Source organism: Gallus gallus, chromosome 3 (genome assembly GCF_016699485.2).
Source record: "Gallus gallus isolate bGalGal1 chromosome 3, bGalGal1.mat.broiler.GRCg7b, whole genome shotgun sequence".
Taxonomy (NCBI): Eukaryota; Metazoa; Chordata; class Aves; order Galliformes; family Phasianidae; genus Gallus; species Gallus gallus.
Window position 1 is genome coordinate 28054017 of NC_052534.1, and position 20980 is coordinate 28074996.

Here is a 20980-nt window from a genome sequence, read left to right on the forward strand (position 1 = left end):
GGAGGTGTCACACTGAGGTTTTGTTGCTGCTTAATGCGCGCTCTCTCTCTCTCTCTCTCTTTTCTTTTTTAAGCTCTTAGGGTCATTTTTTGCACATCCTACTTACTTACACTGTAAAATCAAGAGATTTTACAGTAAAATCAGAAGATTTCTCAGAGTGAAGAAGACTTTTTTCAAGCTTTGCAACTGAAATTCTACAGAGCAGAGAAATCTGCCAGTCTCTTCTTTCATTACTCACTGCTATGGAAGTTTTTCAAGGAAAGATTAAAAACAAACAAAAAATCCATAATACCATTTCAGTTTCAACAATACATGGAGTTCTTACGCATTTGATTCGGAAGTATTCAAGCTTATGTTTTTCAATGAAATTATTCAAAAGCTCTTTTCACGTATCAGTAGTGACTTCAAAAGGAGGCCTGTAATGTATAGAAGCTCCTTTAATTCTAGTAGTGGATAATGAAATATTTGTGACTGCAAAAACCTTCAGATATGATGACTAATAATCAGTCACTGGAAATGAGTAATAATGATAGCAGATCTGTATATAGCTATATAAATGGTCTAATGGCATACTTAGCATTTTTTCTAGTTAGTTTTCTTGTAAAAGCTTATTTACTTGTCGAGCAGCTGTTTGCTGTCTCGGGCCAGTTGATCCTAAAACCAGATTTATCAAAACTGCACAACTTAAGCTGTAAATGACTAAATCTTAGGGTTCCTGTAAAACTTTATGACAATTGGAGAACTTGAAGAAATTCGAGTCTTTTCTTAATGTTACACCATCAAAACCTCAACAGATTAGTTGTGATACTCTGAAATAAAGGGGAGATACCACACTTCACCAGTCTTCTATTTGTAAACTTCTCTTTTAATAGATCACCTTGCTTAATATTAGGATTTATTTCCTTTCTAAGTACTTCCAAACCCTCTGTGTACTTTCTATGAATGAGAAGTAACATGAGGAGGGTCAAATATCTATTTGCAGAAGTACATAGCTAATACCTGGAAGAAGGTAATTCAGTAACTACTGCTCTTGCTTACCTCTTTGCAATGGATTCACAATTGGGATGCACAACTGGGGATTCTGGACTGCTAACGTTCAGTTTTGAGTCATGCCATTAGCCTATCAAATGACCCATGTTGTTTTCCTTCCATTTTCTGTGCCTCACTTGTAATATGGAAGCAACACTACTGGACTACTTTTTAGTACATTTTGTTCATGTACCAAAAATATGTGACATCTATGACCCTTAAGCAGAGAAGCTTATTTCAAGGGGATAATACACTGCTACTATTGGAATCTATCACTGACTTCTCCTTTTCTTCCGACTGGAATCATTCAAAATGAAAACTTGATTTTTGACTTGATGGATTTTACTTCCCATTTCAGTAATGCATTTGCCACTCTTCACACAGTATGCTTTTGGCCCAGGCTCGGTCTTGAAAAAGCAGGGTACCTCTTCTTGCAGAGAAATGCTTTTATCTAATTTTGGCATCACAACTCAAAGGATGCAATGGTATTCTTGTCTTTTGTAGAAAATATCTCCATGTCTCTCTAGCCTGTCTTGTCTTCTGGCCTTCCTTTTCCTTTACTTTATATGCAGTACCCAGAAACTGGCACAATATCAAACCTCTGCTTCAGGAATATTTTCGTTATATATCTATGCTTTCCTTTTTATTTTTTAATATATATTTTTTATTTTTTTACATAAGGAGACAATACTTTGGACTATCGGTGACTTTTGTACTCTCTACTCTCCTTTTACATTTGAAAAAAAGCATGTTTTTTTCTTATGTTATTGCAGAAGTCATTCTGAATTATCTTGGTTCTTTTTACCTTATCCACTGTTGCATGTTTCATAGAGAATTTCATCACAAAAGGCTTTCTTCTAACTCAGTAACTAAAATCTCAATGGCTAGCATGAAAAGTTTGTTGCTCAAACTTTCCTCTATTGCTCATTAAGTTTTTGTTTGTTTGTTTGTTTATAGGAATCAAGCAATTCCACTGTGTCCAGTTCATATTGAAAAAATACATTTCTATTGTTTGCTGAGAGATTAGATGCTTGGATCCTCAGTCTTCAGTTTTCCTGCATTCTCTCCCTGCTTTTCAAGCAGCCTGTGATGATTAAAATCTCTTCAAATAACTTACTTTCCATGGTTCAAAACTGTGCCTATGTTCTTCTCCAAATATAGATATACTCTGACTGTATCTTTGTGGGTAGATTTAGCTAATTATAGATTAGAATATAGATTAATAGAGATATAGAATATAGATTAGAATTATAGATTTGCTAACTAGCAAATGTAGTTCTCTCATCCTCTCAATTGGCAATTAAACTGTCTTTTTTTTTTTTTTTTTTTTTTTTTTCAATTTTCCAGTGAGAGAGAGAGACTGGAGATTCTGGAAGGTGGCCATTTCCAGTCTCTTGAGTTTAACCACAAGTTAAGTCACAGAAATGTTAGCAGGCAATTTTGTGGGAAAACCTGAATGATAAATGATTAAACTGTGTCTCAAACAGATGTTGAAACAAATTCTTAATATAAAACAACGATCTGTTTATAGACTATTACTATGGGTAGTGAGACCTCCAATTCACACTTTGAGACTCTCTCAGTTGACTGGAATTCTCCTGTTGGCTATGAGCTGGCACCACATTTCTTTGGCTAGAGCACAGTTTTTGTGACAGAACAGCCTGAAACAGCATGTTGGTGTTTGCTTTGATCAGTCAATTACAAAGAACACAAGAGCATGACTTTGAGCAGTATATGGCATTTTTGCCATTCCAGCATAACCTTCCAGAAATAAAATTTGCTTGTGCTGTAGGACACAGTTTCTGCAGGACACGAGTTGCAGCCCAGCATAAGTTCTCTGCATAGTAAGCAAGAAAGAAGTCACTGAAAATCTCTCTCCTCCCCTTCACCTCAGGTCACACAAACTCTTACAGAAAAAGGGATGGGCAGCTGTCCACAAAATTATTATCATTTGCACTGATTTCACTGCCTGAAAATAAGTAGGAAGATTCAGCGTAACTCACAAGAAAGGGCAGCATGTGACTGAAACTGAATCACATGGCTGTGTGCTGCCAGAAAAATAGCAAAATCCCTTTAGCAAATGAATTTCCTATGAGTTTTTAAATGTACTCATTACTTAGATTGTTGTTTCTGTTCTGTGAATGTCTCCTAATATGGTAGGATGACCTTTTCTGGTATAACTGTCCAATTCTGTATTAAAGATTTGTAGGTTGTTTGAGTCAGAGGGAATAAGCATGAGACCTCAGCCGAGTGGATGGGTCATTTGTTGACAAAAATCTGGGAAGAGACTATCCCAGGTGCCACACTCTGCTTGAAGGCTTAAATGCACCTTCCATGAATAACTCTTACCTCTTCCCATCCTTAGTTGCAATGGTGTTTTGACTATCAGTAGAGCAGCCTGGTGACTTTATATATATTTTCATTAATCTCTAATTTAAAGTCTGGCTTTTTGAAACATTGCTGTGAATTACGGTAGCTCTGTATTAACACGATAAAGAGTGCATTTATGGCTATACATTGTTTCCATAAATACTTCAGCTTCACATTTACTAACAGAAATACTGTGCGGGCCTTCAGTTACTCTGCTAATGAGCTTAAATATGTTTTAGTTGGATTTGAATTAGTGTGAGGCATTTTTTTTTTCTGAGGCAGTTAATATCCCAGACATATTGAGGTGAAAGGTGCTTTATCTGCAACTGAATAACTTGGGTGTGACTGGATTTATCTTTTGTGCTGTCAAATGTTCCTGGGGCATGTCTCTAGTTTCTTAAAAAATGAAAGTTAATGATAAGGGCACTAGATGTCTGTTTTCGTCACATCTATTTGAAAGAAATGACAGTATAGAACAAGCAGCTTAAAAGTCTCATTTTGTTCCGTTATGCCAATATTAAGCAACAAGGTTTTACAGTACAGTAACTTGAACCTAGAGGACTGCGTAACTTCATTGGTTCAGGGCATAACAGGGAGATTCTATAGAATCACAGAAGGGACCTACAAGGATCATCGAGTCCAACCCCTGGCTTCACACAGCAACTCCCAACATCCAAACCCTGTGTCTGAGAGCAGTGTCCAAATGCTTCCTGAACTCCGGCAGCTCAGAGCCATGCCCACTGCCCTGGACAGCCTGTGCCATGCCCACTGCCTTCTGGAGCAGACTCTTTCCCAACCCCCCACCTGACCTTCCCCTGACATAGCTCCATGATGTTGTTCCCTTGGGCCCTGACGCTGTTACCAGACAGCCAAGCTCAGCACTGCCCCTCCACTCCCTGTGAGGCACTGTAAACCATGATGTGTGGTCTGGTCGTCTTTATTCACCTTCATGAATTCTGCCTGCTTGTAGATCCCTATTACATGCAAGAAATTGTCTGGGAATAATAAGGAGAGAAACATTTTCTCCTAGAGGGATGGCTAGTGGAGGGGAGCAGAATACCTTGTACCACAGCGCTCCTTTCTCAGCTTTGTGCAGTAAGTTCCCCTATCACCTGCTGAATGACTTCAGTATGTCCTCAGGAGACAATGTTCAGTAACATTTCAGATCTCACCAGAAATTTATATTCTCCGAGCAAGAAGTTTAATGCTTTTTTGTTGTTGTTCATTTGTTCATTTTTCTCTTCTTTCTTCTTTTTTTCCCCTCTCTTACTTTGCTCTCTGTAGCACAGGGAGTATATTTATTATTGGTATCTCCCTGGCTCACCATCTCATGACAGACTTATCTAATGCTTTTGGCTTTGTCTTCACTTTCTCACTTTTCTAAATGAGCAGAAAAAAGCATAATGTAATTAGGAAATAATAATGAAATGATACATACTACGTTTATCATTTGACAAGTCAGATTCTCTGATGGGCAAATGGATGCACATGTGATGAGGAGACAAGATTCATAAAAGCAGGAAGGGATTTGTGTTTAATAATAAATGCTCCACCTGAAAGAAGAATTATGAGTGCATGTCATAAATCCCCAAAAAACTAATAAAAAATGCAGGAAATTTTTTCATGCTGGGTTGAGCTAGTGTTCACTGAGTAAGTGTGGCTACCTTCTGGACTTATCTGACATTTTCTTCTGTTGACATGCCTGACAGAGAAATTACATCCCTAATACTAACAACTATCTTTTTCCCAAGACACCAGGTGAAAGCAGATGCAACAACCTTTTTTTTTTTTCTTTTTTCTTTTTTTTCTAGATGCAGGTCACAGTAGGCCTCGGTCTTTCTCACATTCTTAGATCCAAAAATCCTGAATCTGGTACCAAATGACTGTGACATTTCACACCATAATGTGATTGGTTCTCTGGATTTGCTTCCTGGTTCCTGAGGCCTTAGGGGGAAAGGCTGTTTTAAAAAAGTTTTAGTTTTGCATCTATAAGGGTTATAAATCAATCTTCTTTGTTGTCTTGATTAGTTTTTAATAAGATTTTAGGCTTTTCATTCATTCCATAATGCCAGAAGTAGGGGCTTTCAGGTGGAAAAAAGCACAGCAAAAATGACAATTGTAAACATATCAAACTTTCAAGAAAATCACAAATCAGTGCCAATTGTGCAATCCACATTTGTCAACTAATTGCTCTCTCCTCCAGGTAATAAATCATATGTGAAATTTCACTGCTTTTTAGATCCTTCTAGTCTTCCTCTCAATATCTGTCCACTATTTGATCTCTTTCCACCCTCCTAATTCACCTCACTATTTTTCTGATTGTTTTTGTTTTGCTGAAAGATCTTCACTAATGAAAATCAGTCAGATTCCAATATTAACCTTTTCTGGATCAATTTCTTGTTCTGAGAGTAATCAAAGCAGTATTTTGCACTTCTTATGTACAGTCAACTCTGTGTTTGAGGAACTTTAAGTAAGTACACAAAGTTAGCTAGGATTAGATTTTACAGAACCCTAGCTATTTCACCTCGCCACCTTTCTTCCTCTCCCTACTTCCTTCTTCATTACATACTTTAGAGCATGGCGACAATGTTAAGCACTGCAGTTACTTCATAATTAGAGTATAGGTCACATTTATCTCGACAAATTAATGAGTTTACAGAAACATTTCTCATTTATACTGCCAAGGTCTTGATATGATTGCTGGAATGATTTTTATACCATTGATCAGGTGTTAAAATATTCCAAGAATCATTCTGAGTGTGCAGCTTTCTGGAGCTACTCTGAAGGCAAATAGAATGTGCCAGCAGAAACATGAACCATTCCTTGTGAGGCATCTGTCCTGGGATGCATTTCATACCAGCATGGCATGACTTGAGGAGGTAAAATCATGCAGGAAGAGGTTGGGTCAAGCAGCTTTGGCACAGCAAATATGTTTCTAAGCAAATTCACATGACATTCCATTTCAAATGCCTGCTATTCAATTAAAAAGAAAAGGATAAATTGTATTGCAGTGTAGATAACGAAAAGCCCTGGACAATACAAAAATAGGACTTCAAGAAAAGCAATGTAGTCTAGCAAGTCAGTATAAAACTGAGTCTTGGGAGTTGCAAATGCCTCCTCAAAGGAGCTGCCTTGACGTCTCTCTGCAATGTCTGTGACTAAAGTGGTTTCAGGCTAAAACTAGATGGTATCACAACCCTCATGGATGGAGAAAAAGAATGGAATTGCCTAGCCAATTAGCCTAATCTGTTTTTTCTCTAATTTCTCTGTTTTGCATAGCCACAGTATTAACCAGCAGTTCACTGCTAATCCCCAGTGCTACAAAGAAGAAAAGAATCCATTTGTGTGTTCCAGTGTAATCATAATATCTGCTAATTTCCTCCCATACACTATAGGCTTCTTTTGAAAGTAGATTGCTGGCATTATCCCCATTTTATAAATGAAGAGATTTACAGTACAGCAAAATGGTTTCTCAGGAACTGAAAGTTTCTGATAAAGTAGAGCCTGATATCAATGTAAGTGATAAAGTAGAGAATAAAACGCAGATCTCTTAAATTCTCAGACCAGTTCATTGCCTGCAAGCTTCAGTGCTCACTCAGATGTGGGATTATGAGTGAAGTTTGCAGCAACTCTTTTTCTCCTGCATTTCTAAGTCATTTATTTTTTGGATTTTCTTAATATCACCACTCACTAAAGGGAATAATTATAAATTTGTTTTAAGGACACAGTAAGGACTTTTTAGCAATGGTGTAAAATAAGGTTGAATGCAAAGACAGTGGTAATACTGTGCTTTTTTTTATCATGGTCTCAATTTGGTGCTTTCAGAAAGTGAGACATAAGTCTCCTTGTATTTGTAAAACGTTTGAAAACTTTCCTCTAACCTTCCTAACTCTTCACAACACATAAACTCACATGGGTGCATGTGTCTGTCGATATACTTTTTCACACAAATGCCATGCCCCAGTCCTGGCCATATCCCCTCTCCTCTTCCAGTAAGTGACACTATTGTGGCAAAAGGTGAGAGAATAGGGCTTTTTTTTTTTCCATATGAAGGTCAAGTATAAGACCTCCTTGCTCATTTCATTCCTTAAAGGCAAGGTTTTCTGAGAGATAGGAGCCATGTTCTTATAAGAGGATTTTTAATCTTCACTGGTATGATTCAGAATCTACCTTAAAAAGACAGATAGCAAATTCAAGTGCCAATGTGGAGCAGATTTACCTGCTGCTCCCACCATAAAGGAAGTAAACTGGAGGACAAAAACAGAAATTACTGTCTTATGAGTCTAAACAGTGAAATTTCATAAGGAGAAAATAAAAATTTGAGAATATTTCTGAATTTCTTCTTCTTTCAATTAGATTTAAATGCCTTTTGTTAAGTGGATTCTCTATCCACTGCTTGTTGGTTTTAGATCCACTCCTGGGAACTGTTACGTCCCTACCCATACACTGTTAACATAGTTGAGTACACAGCTTTCCCAGGCCTCAGTATTCTTGGGCTTCTTAAAGTGTACACCTATCCTCTTGCAGTTACTCAGCAGTTATTTATTTTTTTTCCCCCTAAAGAAAGGCTAATGTCAAGGTTAGATCTTTACTCCCACTCTGTGATAAGAAGCAGCTCTGCAAGATTGCAATGTCCCACAGAGATGGTGGACAATATCAAGCTCATTGCCTCAAGATATAAAGCTGTTTTTTTTTTAATGTCCTCTAGAGAGCCAGGCAATAGAATACCTGAAGCCAACTTCCTGTGTTTAGTTTCCCTGAGTTGACTGAGCAAAGCCTTTCAGCAGCAATGCCTGGCCACAGATTTAAAGAGCCCTTTTGTTTTTGTGGCAGCTCCTGGCTATTGAGTCCCAACTGCTGGGCATGATGATCCGTGACTAACAGTGCTGGATGTGTATAGCAGCCGCAAAAGAGAATACCCTTGTTATGCAGCAGAGCATGTACTGAAGTGGCATCTTGCAGCTACCCTGCTTTGGACAATCAAATGGTCATCGGTATCCCAGGGTGAAAATGTGTCTGTATGCATTTGAGGTGTGGGGAATGTTAAGACATGTCATCCATCAAAGCTGACTAGTAGGCAGGCTGACTGAGAAGGACGAGGTAAGGCACAGAAAGAATACTGAAATACTCTCAATTTGGCAGCTATATGAAAATGAGATCTTCCCTACAAGCTTGAAAACTAAGTCTGAGATTAATTACTTTACTCTTAGTAGACTTAAATTTGGTGCTTACTCCTATGCTCAGCTGTTCTCTTACAATAATGTTAATTTGAACATTTTACAAGAACATTTTGAAGTTTATTTACAGAAACATCCAGAATTCTTCATTTTAGATGTACACGGAGAGTTGATTGCTTTTTCCATAACTGGGATTACAACTATACTATTTTATAAAGCTATTATTAGTAGCAATATTATCACGGCTGTAGCTCCCAGGACTGACTGAGCTTAGACTCCATTTCTTTCAGAGGCTAAGATGAGCTTTTATGACAAGTTTCAAGGCAACTACCCTATCTGTGTTTTAGGCATGGTTTTGGCCTCACTGCTGCTCTTTTTGCGCATGGACTGGCTCCATCGTAGCCACTATCGCTCACTGCCACTCTTTGAAATGTTCCAAGTAGCTACATTTCCTTGAAAGCTTGCGTGTAATCAGATATGAAGAAAACAAGTTGTAAACAATAAAGGTTACTAGTGTTCACTCTCTATAAATTAGCATGGATTGTTAAGCTGAAACACTATACTTCTATTCGTGTAAGATATGTGCAAGTGTATATGCTATGTAAACTCAGTTGTTTGCTGTTTGCTCAGAGAATAAAAAGATCTCTCTGTGTTTAATCAGTGTAAAGCAGAAGGAAGCACTCTAGCAGATGGTGCTATTACTCTGTTTCTTGTCAGTTATGATCCAAGACTGAGACTCAGTTTTGCAGGGCTGTCTATTCTTTCTGCTAACAGTGCTATTTTTTTGCAGTGATGTTCCATAGTGAAACAATTTCTGAAGGACTTATGCCCTGCAGATTTTTTTGTAAGCACGTAGCTGACAGTTAGAGTGGAAAGTGGACTATAGCACTAGGTAATACAGAAGGAGAGATGAAGCAATTGGTGAAACTGCTCATGAGCCTGAAGATCATGTAATTGAAGATTGATCCTTTTATTCTGTGTATCATCCTTGGTTTGTGTATAAGACGCTCCCTTTGCGGGATAGGGACAGTATGAAATCTATGGAAGACAAATAAGAATGGAGCAGAGCAAAGTGTGGGACGGATGATATACCCCCGTAGGAGAGTTCCTCAGTCTGTGGGACGAGGGAAAGATGAAGAAAACAGCTGGTTGCAGGGGACTGCATTGACAATAAGTGCAGAGGCATTATGTTCAGCAGCAGCAGACCTTCCATGAAGATTTGCAGTATGTCCCCACTTGCAGATCATCTGGAAAATGTGAGAATAAGTGTCAGACAGAAATAGATGAAATAGGTGCCCCACTGTTACACTCATTCCCAGGCCTGATAATACTATGGTGAACTATAATAACAACTGGCAGAAGGGAGAAATACAGCAATGCACAGAACAATAAGTGCTCTGGTCTGTGGATTTTAGTTATGAAGATGGTACAAAACTGTTCCTTGAGCAATTCAGCCGTGTGCAGGTGTTTCCCCCATGCTGTTGTGGCAGCAGTGTGTTGTTGTCAGAGCCACATGGAGAGGAGGGCAATTAGAAATGACTGGAGACAAGCAATTGTGGCTATCAGTAGCCATTTTAGCAACCCAGTGTTTTCCAAGAGGGCTGCTTTATGTCCTCTCACCTCATTCTGAATAGCTCATCTGTGTTTGTGCAGAACATCTCTATTATGATGATAAATGTGACAGGAATCTCAAATATAACACTGAGTAAATCTGCCAAGTTTATCCTCCAAGTGTCTCTCATCGATATCACTTTTACCTACAGAATTGTTTGTTTGTTTGTTTGTTTGCTTTTAAAAATGGAACCAGAACCTTGCGTGTGGCCAGGCTGATGCGATGTGTAAGTGCAGGAATGCACAGGTGCAGAGTTGATCAGATGTTCACCTTTGTAGTGCCCTGATGCTGCTGCTCCATGCAGGTCTGTTCCCTCCCACTGCACTGAGAGGTCCTTGGAGTGTTGTAATGTGTGCTGTGACAATTTTTTGAGGCTAGGAAAGCCTGGCACTCCCAGGAGTATGCCTTTTTCCTATGGCCATACCTTACCATCCCAGTTACACTCATGCCAGCTTGCTCTGTGTTGCATGTTGTTGCCTGTGCTAAACATCTGCATCTCTAAGTCAGAATGGACTGTTTCTAATTTCAGCTATTTTCTCTCCCTCAAGCCTGTTGTTATGTGGCAGTAAAGAGAAAAAAAGGCAAGGGGTACCTCTGGTTTTATTCTCAGCCACTGAGAATGCCAATATTTCTTTTTCTCTGAAGTAGGAGAGGCTGCCTGCCCTGCATTCTCAAGGAACATTAAAACTAAATGTAGCCTCTTGTCTTCACAAGGTAAGCAACCTGCCAGAGTTATACAGTACATGTTCAGGCACCCATGAAGCGCTGTCACGACTGCCAGGTTCAGACTTAGCAAATGCAATGGTCATTTGCACACTCAGAAAGAACAGCTCTTTGTAGGCAGGTATTTTTATTCTGAACTATTTGTTCAGGTTTGAATGTATTTAAGATTAGATCAGGTACATGTAAGGAGAGAAAAGCAGCAGACTGGTTTGGTTTGGTTTTCCTTACTCCCTTTATTGTACGTTTGAGAGGTGGCCCTCAAAACCTCTGTATTCGTGAATACTGGGCTGTTGGACCCACAGGAACTGGGAAGTTTCAATGCCTGTTTGAACTTTATGACTCTGACTCCTCTCTGCCAGCTCACACACTGTTCCCATGACTGTTCTCTTGTTTCCTTGTTTTCCTCAGTAATGTATTTTTTCTTTTATCTTCCTCTTTCTTTTTCTTCTTAAAGGATGATTCCTGCTACAAACAAAGCCTTTGTCGTAAACAACCTTGTTTCTGGAACAGGCTATGACCTCTGTGTTCTGGCAATGTGGGATGACACCGCCACTACTCTTACTGCCACCAATATTGTGGGGTGCGCCCAATTCTTCACCAAAGAAGACTACCCTCAGTGCCAGTCGATGCACAGCCACTTCCTGGGTGGGACCATGATTCTGATCATTGGGGGCATCATTGTGGCAACTCTGTTGGTGTTCATTGTAATACTCATGGTCCGCTACAAGGTCTGCAACAACTCCCAGGGGAAGATGTCCAGCGTCAGCAATGTCTACTCACAGACAAATGGAGCACAACCGGTTCAGAACGGAGTCCTGCCTCAAGTCAACCCCAAAGTGGTGGTGAGGAATGAACTTATGGAGTTTAACTCTGGGTCTGTGAGAAGCAGCATCTCCTCTTCTTCCAGCTCTATGAATAGCCGCGACTGTGATAACTATAGCCTCCAAAGTGAACAGGGCACATTGTCCAGTAAGTGGAGGCCCCCCTCCAGATCAAAACACAACATTGACCGTCTAATGGGAGCTTTTGCCTCCCTGGAACTGAAATGTCAGAAAAAGGAGGAGACGACAGACTCCAGAACTTCCACGGCGGCCCGCCATTCGGACAAAGAACCACTGCTGGGCCAGCCGGAGTCCAAATTTCGCAGCCTCCTCATGTTGCCTCTGGAGGGCAAAACTAAACGTAGCCATTCTTTTGACATGGGGGACTTTGCTACATCTCAGTGTTGTACCTATCCAAAAAAGATAACGAACATTTGGACAAAGAGGAGCCTCTCGGTGAATGGCATGCTTTTACAGTACGATGACAATGACCTAACAGGGGCAAAAGGGACTTACGGGAGTTCAGAGTGGGTAATGGAAAGCACAGTGTAAATATCAGCGTCTCCCCCCATCTTCTCCACTCATGTGTTATAAATTGTGGTTTGCTGCAGTAGCACGCTGCTGCTGCATTTGGAAAGAGAGGGGAGGAAATGTTTTCAGTTGTACTGGCAAAAAAAGATGGGTAAATAAGTAAGTAATTGGGATCCTAAAAGAGAAAGAAGGTCTTGCAATGTGAATAGGCACATACGGCACCATTCCTGTCGGTCCCCAGCTGAAACATGAGTGAATGTTTCAAGAAATTTACTGTTGTATTTATCATTGCTTTCCAAAAGTTTTTCAGATTCTTGGTGAACTGTCAAACAAGATTAAACGAAGAGGATGAAAAGGGGTTTAAGAGCATAAATTTAACTTTAAAGGTTTTCTTTTTTTTTCTTTTAGAAGGGCAACTCTTACTTTTATCCACAGAAATGCACTTCCGTGGATGTAAGACTGGTGCTAGGATGCATCTGGTTATTATTGTGAGTGACTTTCTCAAATGCACAGGCAGGGCATCCACAGGGACAGATTAAAGCAAATTGTTTATCTTGTAGCGTTAACTGTGACATCTGGGAAAATAACAATACCTGTCGAGTGGGCTTTTCGTTTGGGATTTGCTGATTTTTCATTTTGTTTTGCCTTGTGTGTGCTTCTGGGCTGTTTTGTTTTGTTGGTTTCTGTTTTTTTCTTTCCCAGCAGAAACTGTTTCCATGTATTTTTGGTTTTGTTTTCAGTCTCCTGCTAAATCCCCTGGATGAAAAGGAGGATACGTACAAAGGTCAAATTTCTGAAATTCTGTATAACCCACCTCTGATACTACCACTGCATGTCCTAGAAAAAGTAAAATCTAGGACCTGATAAGTTTTTAAAAAATCCTCCTCTTTCTTCCATCTTCTTCATATTCTCTGCTTGTCAGGGCTTAAGGCAGATTGCAGCAACTATTGGTATCTCTGGGGGTTTTGCTAACAAAGATGCAAAAAGTAGTTATCAAGATTTCATAGTAAAGGAAAAAGAAAGGGAAAACCAAAGTGTCTCCCATGAACAGTCTACATTATGAATGCCAGTTGCTTCTGGCAAAGGTCACACTGTCACTCTCTGCTCAACTGACAAAGAAAACACAGTTTTCCACCCTATTGTGACAAAAGCTCTTTCTACAGTCTCCATGACACAGCTTGACTGTACCACTAGCATCACATGAAATGTAAGTTTTTGTGTGTTTCAGGGGATTGGATACGTTCCCAATTAGCCACATAAAAAGTTAAATTTGGGTGTCACAGGACAGGGAGTCTCCCATGTGTCTCCTGCACACAATCAGCCTTTCCCAAGTACCCTAGCGCCCCTGTCCCTCACCCTTAGCTATTTGCTAACTAAGAACATAAGCTCTTTAGGGCTTGTAAACTGATTCTCAGATTCCTTGTTGGGGAGCATTGCTGTGGTTTTGGAAATGCACATGGCCCATTGTCCTTGGTGACTTTATTGTCCTCAGTGACTTGACTGTGATTTCCAGCATTCTGGTGGCTACTGCAACTGTCCTTGTTTATTAATTTGTTGGCTGCCAATGATCAGCTGCTGGGAACCATTCTGAAATTGCACATAGTTCCTATGATTTTGTAAAAGATGTGGGGAAAGGGTCAGGGCACAGAGCAAATAACACTCTAAAAAAACTCTATGTATATTTTTTTTAAAGGTGCAGAGATATATTGTGACATGGCTGTGTACTTGATCTTGTATTTGTCATGTTTCCTACTTGGAGTTTTAGAAATGACATCCCTGTGATTGGAATATTTTTTCCTTTTTTCTTTTTCTTTTTCTTTTTCTTTTTTTTTTGCTACAAAATGTACAGTAAAAAACATTCTTGGGGAAAAGTACTTGCTTTTCATTTATTTTCTGTTCTGCGGTCTTCTATGAAACCTAAATAAGGAGCGGTGATCATTTAAAAAAAGATCTTAAAAGATGTTTGCTTTCTCTCTCCTGCAAACTATCTCTGACTTCAGGATTTTACATATATAAAGTAGGAATCCCATAATACAGACTCTTTTGGAATACAGTGTCCTTTTTAGAGAAAAGATCTTTTAAAAGGGACCTTTTTTTTTCTGTGGTCACATTTGTACAGATCTATATCACTAATGTATTTGAACAGTGATCTCTGCCTGGATCCAAAACATGAAGAAGAGGAAAGCTTTGCAAGCTTTTTCTCACAGCCAACTTTAATATATTCAGAAGAGATTCAGTAAAACTCTGTTTGCAGCATCTTTCAAAGTCTGATTTTCTTGTGCTTTCCAAGAGGAATGGCACCTCTACTGCCAGAATCTACATCATCCAACTGTCCAGATGGCAGCTTCCTATTAACGACATTTACATTTATGTTGCACTGAAGACTCTTAAAGAGGTTCACGTATTGATTTTCTTTTCCTTATTACGCTGTGGTGCGGTTCAACTACAGTTTATCATGAGGCTGCTTCCCTTTGGGCATGATGTTTGGGTTGCTTTTAGTTTAGCTGTTGAGTTCATCATCAAGATTAGTAGCATATGCAGTCAGGAATTTTCAAAAGCAGTATCTTACACTCTTTATTAAAAGGAGAAACGTCTATTTCACTTTCTCACACAGGATTAGAGTATGTCAACAGATGCTGCTTTAAAATAATGGATAGCTGCCAAAGAACCCAGGTAATAAAGTGCACAATCTAACAGCTGTATTTATTTCTGTTAATCATGATTTCAGTTCATTTAGTTTTAATGAATGAGTCTTGATCCGCATCAGCATATTTGCACATTGTGAGCAAAATGAAATGAATGCCCAACAATTGTTGCCTTTGGTACTCACAGCATTTGGGACGAGGAAGACCAAGGAACTTGTATGTGAGGCAGGGAGCCACACAACAAATCAGCAAGTGAACAGCCCTGAGAGAACATTGGAACCAGCTTGGTGTGATGGTGCCAGTGCCTAGGCACCTGATAGGACAACACTGTCTACATGCCACCAGCCATAGCCCTGCCCTCACAGCTATCAAGTCCTCTGAAATTATCCTGCAGCTTCCCTGGTACAAAAACAACGCTGTCTTTTTGATTACATCCTGTAACAATGCCCTAACTGCTAACGCAGGAGTGTGACCCTCAATTTCCTCCCCCTCACATGCTTATCAAGTTCTGCCAGCCTGTATATTTGCCTCAGTTTTCACAGGTGCATCTCATTCAGCACCTCTGGATTTGATTATTTCTCCAAATTGCTGTTCTATGGCAGAGATTATTTCTTGCTCCATTTCTGAGGGCAACTACATATCAGTAGCTAGTAAAATTATGTACACATACCCACTTTTCTGAGTGCAATACATGTTCTCCATACCTGGTTGAGGAGCTGAGCTTCTTGTATCATAGTGACACAAACTTTTATTCTAATTTTGATGTATCATTTATTGAAAGAACGGGATATGATTCCACTGTGAAAATCTGTTCACAGTTAATGCTGACAAAAAACGAAACAAAACGAAACAAAACAAAACAAAAAACCAAACACCACGTCTGAATCTCCAAAATATCATCCTGGAGACTATTAAAAAAGATGACAAAATGGGCATTTCTGAAACTCATGATGAGATGGAGCGCACATGACATGGCATTTGCTAGGAACCAAATGGTCAATTTGAACACGAAAATCTATGTGTGTGTATGTGTCTGTCGGTGTACATATGGAACTGTAGCAAAGCAGATCAGATTATTTACTTACAATTTCTGTCCTCCTTACACATTTCATGACTTGGACTGTATTTCTTGTTTCAAATGTCTTTTCTGACTGCCAGCTCTACATGACAGCAACTGATATGCTTTTCCCTTCCCCCTTGGGGAAGATGATTTAAGTTTCTAATCTCTATCCAATTCCTGGCTACAATTTTGACTAATTCATTCAAAAATCAACACATAACAACAAAGCAATGAAAAGTATCTTGGCTTTACATGATGCAAGATTGAAAGGCTGTACCATTTCCTTAGCTAAAGTTGTTCATATCCCACACCATGAGATTGATTTGCTCTGGAAACAGAAGAAAATAGTGTTCTAGGAGACTGCTTGTTTCATTCACACTGTCCACCTAGGAAAGGGTTGCAAAGACATATGACCAGAAAGAGCCCTTGCAGGTGTCTGACTGAGTGCAGTAAAAGCAGCAATGATTTAAACACTTTTGAACCTGGAAGCCAATGAATAATTCCATCTGATAAGGAAGAAAACGTTTTAGCCTTTGAATAGCTGAAATGTCACATCTGTTTCTAGCACTCTGTACCCATTAACCCATGGGTAACACATAGTATACCATATGGTTCATGCAGCACACATCTTCTTGTAGTTTATTTCTCTGGAACCTTTCTCGATGATTCTCTCTGCACTGTTTTCGGTGTTTATAGTTGACTACCTGGGCAAATGTGGAGTTGCAATAATAATGTGGATGCAAAATTAACAAGTAACATTATTAACATCTTTCGTAGTTCATTTTTAACAAAAGTTGCCCTAAAAACAGTCAGGGCATCCTGCCAAAAAGCATTAGATCTGATGTTAGGCTTTAGGCCAGATGAAAAATAAATCTAAGAGTACCTTGACACTCTTGCTTTCAGTATAGGAATTTCGTGTTCTGCAGTATGTTTACCTACTCCTAATTAATTACTTGGTAATCCCCAAAGGTACAGCATTCCCTAGCATCAGCTGTCAAAAGGCCCTACTATATGAAACAGTGCCAGATGCTTATTTCCAGTATTACACTGCTAACAGATGGCAAATGCCACAGATATAAATATATAGAGAGATACAGATATATCAGCATGTTTTTGCATTTGTATTCATGCATACATGTTTATGTAAACACATGCACACATGTCTATGTTGTGCTCTTTAACTTTATGGTTAGTTATACACAGATTTGCCTGTTTGGTAATGATGGAACTTCTTTCTTTTCTTTTAATGAAATACTAATGAGATGAAAAAGAGACCAAAAACCTCCTATTTCTAGGAAAATTAATTGATAATTTGCATCTCATCCCAGCTGGTAGAGTTCAGCACTTCAAGAACTTAACTGAAGGTGAGGGATTTCATACGATCGCAGCAGAGACTCAGCTCCTGTATTAGGGCACTCATTCACCTGATTCTTCCACCACATGCTATAAATAAGTGAGGATTTCTGTTTTGCATGAAGACAAGCAAACCACAGGCACCTACTGTTTTGCATTCACTGTTCCTGGTTGTGCTGACAAGCTGATTCTTTTGTTTGTTGGCTGGCTGGGATTTTGGGAGGATCAGTCAGCTGCATCAGATGTTAAACTCAGTCATAAGAGGAGCCTGGACACAGAAACAGTGATATTCCACACCCTCTACTAGGAGAAAGTGCATTCTGGCTTGACAATCCATGAACTTCAGTCTGGAAACAGGAGAGGAGTGCTCCATTAATTACTTGTCACATTGCAGGGTTGGTCATCACAGTTTGATTGTTCTTGATACTGTGCAGATCAGTAACAAGGGAGTCAACCCCCGGCCGTGCCAGTACAGAAGCTGGCATCAGACAATCTGCAGGGGAGGACAAGACCTGCAGCAGACGGGGATTTGTGCAGTAGTATATTTAACCTTAGAAGTAGAGACTTCCTGCACACTTACCCACAAGATTCACATTACACCTGGAATTTATTGAATGGTCAGCCATTAGTGACTTTTTTGTATTTCCCAACATTTGTGCAGGCAATTTTGATGGGAAAAGAAAAAACATCACTGATAATGCCACCAAAGACATAGGGCTCATTTGGTCTTTCCAAACAAGTGCATTTAAGCACTCCTCATCTTTATAGCTTAAAAACCCTTAGTCTCACAAACCCCAAGAATGCATCTAATGTTTATTACCTAGAGTTTTATCACATTTTTGGCTTTAGTCTAATCTTTTTTTCTACTGCCATATCCATTTTTCACCCCCTCCATGATTCCTGGTAGTTGTCCAGGGAACTATAGAGAACATACGAGAGGTAAGCTCTAAGCTCCAGTGCTATTGTAGCGTCCAGCCACCATGGGCAGGGAAAACCCATAGCTCATAGCTGTAACCAGTTCAGTTGCTCCGTTATAAGGGTGATACATATGTAGTGAGAACATATTCAGGAGCTGTGATGAGATGAAGAATGCATAATCTCTACAAATTTTTACTGACAAATCTCATGAGGTCTTTATGGTGCATGTACACTACGGATGTTTTCTGCAGGCTTTTGACTAGGGCAGGTCTCTGCAACTTTCTCGAAGAGTAGCACAAGGCACATCTAAGAGAGTGTCCCACCACTTGCAAATTATCCAGGCTGGACTTCAAAGCACAAACGCCACAAAAACATTTCAAAAAGTATCTCATGCTCTCTCTCTCCGGTTTTGTTTTGTTTTTTAATATAAGAAAAAGGAACATATTTTTTTTCCTGCTTTTTCTCTTGCAAACAACAGAATCATTTTGGCTGAAATTTTCCAAATAAGTTTGGCTACAAAAAGACAGAGCTCCAAGCGAATGTGCCAGGAAGTTCTAACAGTGTTAAACTGCTATGTTTGCCCATAGTATTTGTCAAGCAATGATAAATTGAATGGATGCCTCTCATGATACATCTCAAGCTTCTTTCAATGGAACTAATTTATTTTGAAAGTATTAATACTTCTATCCTCAATTCAGAAATATTTTAATAACAAGCTGTTAATCACAAGATACTTGTCTGCACAGACTGAAAAACAGACTCTATTGTTTCAGGGATGTTGGCTCTCTTTGCCAATGTTATTGGTACATTGGTATGAAATGTAGCATCTGAGAAGGCATAGGCAAGGCTGCATGCTGTGAAATATCTACTTTTTACTCTATGGTAATGAGGATGAAACAGAAATCCAGAGAGAGGATGTGTTAATCTTCCTTCCTTTGAACATGATTCAGAGATGTGAAACTTCAAATAACTAGGCCCACAAATCTGATGTACTATAGACAGAAAAATGGCACTCATTGGACTAACATGATCCAGATGTTACTGCAGCAGACAGATGCATGCTGGTCACTGCTGGAATAGGTGTCGCACATAAAGGCTGACGATGAAGTGGATACCCAGAAAGGGACCACTGCACAGATGACAGCATGAACAGGAGGCATGGTCATGTAAGAACATGTTATACCCCACTAGTGCAATACATTTCTCTATTTCAGTATCCTGAGATAGATTTTGGCAATGGTCATTTCAGGAAAACTCCCTAAATGTTTGCCTCAGAGCCCGAAAGACTGAGCCTTTATCCTAATCTCCATAAGGAAACAGAGAATTTCTTCCAAAATTCATACCCTGGCAATCAAAACTGGAACAAAAGTGATTTTCGAATTACTCTTCTTGTTTCAGAGCTTCTGCCTCTGAGCCTGTCTAACCTGACTTTGAGATAAATCCCCTGTCATCTGGGAGTGGGTTGTAGGAGTTTGGAAATGCACAGATGTGTATTTGTGGGGATGATGGCAAAAGTCCTCATCTGTAAGAAGGCCAGAGTATACCTCCTGTGTGTCTTAATATTTCACTAAATACAGGCAAAAGTGTACAGCAACAGCAACAACAGAATCAGTAGCAACTATATCAAACCAAAAACTGTGCCATAAAACAGAAACAAGAAGAAAGAAACAAAAGAAACCAAACCAACCAACAGAAACCACCATCACTTCAAGAAGTACCTTTCTCACTTGATTTTGTGAAACAAAAGACCATCCATTCTCTCTTCCATTCAAATACCACTTTAGATATAATGCAAAACTTGTATAGAAAAATAAACTCATCTTTCAAGACACTTCATTTCACTGTGCCAGATTGTATAGTGCTATATGGAGAAGACACAGAAAAAATCCAGTATAGTACCAATTCTGTCCAGATAAGCTGCTGTCCCTAGAAGGCTGTCTTCCTATTCAATAGAGGACAAAAGATGACAGATTTCTGTCAAAGAAAGCTCAATGGGATTGTGGATCTTTACAGTTAAGTTGGAAGGTCAGTGCCAAGCTCAGTAGGTGCATGAAAATGCGATCCATTAGTACAAATGCTTTCAACAGCTGCCAGAGAGCCTCAGCTTGCTATTTGGTTGGGTTGCTACACAAACAGATCCAAAATTACTACGCAGATTCAAATGATTGAAACGTAACTGTCTGTGATATGCTGAATGTTGGCTAATGGTTAGCATTGATTAGAAGTCATGCATACAGATGACAGCAAAGCAGCTTTGGCTGCAACACTTGGACTACAGCTATCTGCAACCTGCTGGGCACCCAGATCAGTGTGCTGCTGGCAGGCAAGGCTGGCTGGAGTCTGCAGGTCAGAGCCGCCTCAGCTGGACTTCCTCCAGGAAAGATCACTGAGTGTAAGGTTGAATGGGATTGAGGAACTTATCCTTCCTTGGTGAGAGTAGTTTACAGAAGCGGAAGGACCCTGCTTCTGCTATCTAGATTGGCCTTCTGGGAATCAGAACCTCCTCCTCACCATGTTTCTTACCTCCTCCATTCCCTGTCTTCACTAATTTATCACTTGATTTCAGGAGAGAGGATTTTTTTTTTATCTGCTGTACACCTAGGCCCCGTTGATGCTAGCACAGGCTTCCCAGAGAGGTTGTGGAATCTCCTTCTCCGAAGACAGTCACAATCTGCCTGGATGCCCTCCTTCACAACCTGCTGTAGGGAAGCTAACTTAGCAGGGGGTTGGACTTGATTTAC

General features: G+C 39.6%; 1 protein-coding gene and 1 long non-coding RNA gene across 6 annotated transcripts in view; one reads left to right on the forward strand and one right to left on the reverse strand.

Annotated features, from left to right (window-relative positions):
* Positions 1-14137, forward strand: part of LRFN2 (leucine rich repeat and fibronectin type III domain containing 2) — a 146289-nt gene extending 132152 nt beyond the window's left edge. For both annotated transcript variants that reach the window (XM_015283807.4, XM_046939307.1), the window contains exon 3: positions 11366-14137. In XM_015283807.4, coding sequence (XP_015139293.1) covers positions 11366-12284 — 919 coding nt within the window. In that variant the 3' untranslated portion in view covers positions 12285-14137. The remainder of the gene's footprint in view (positions 1-11365) is intronic.
* Positions 9531-20980, reverse strand: part of LOC107052917 — a 105094-nt gene continuing 93644 nt past the window's right edge. For 2 of the 4 annotated variants that reach the window (XR_001465731.4, XR_006938820.1), the window contains exons 4-5: positions 12857-17668; positions 9531-9823 (exon numbers count right to left, since the gene is read on the reverse strand). This is a non-coding gene — a long non-coding RNA (uncharacterized LOC107052917). The remainder of the gene's footprint in view (positions 9824-12856; positions 17669-20980) is intronic. The other 2 variants (XR_005858610.2, XR_005858609.2) reach the window with 2 other exon arrangements.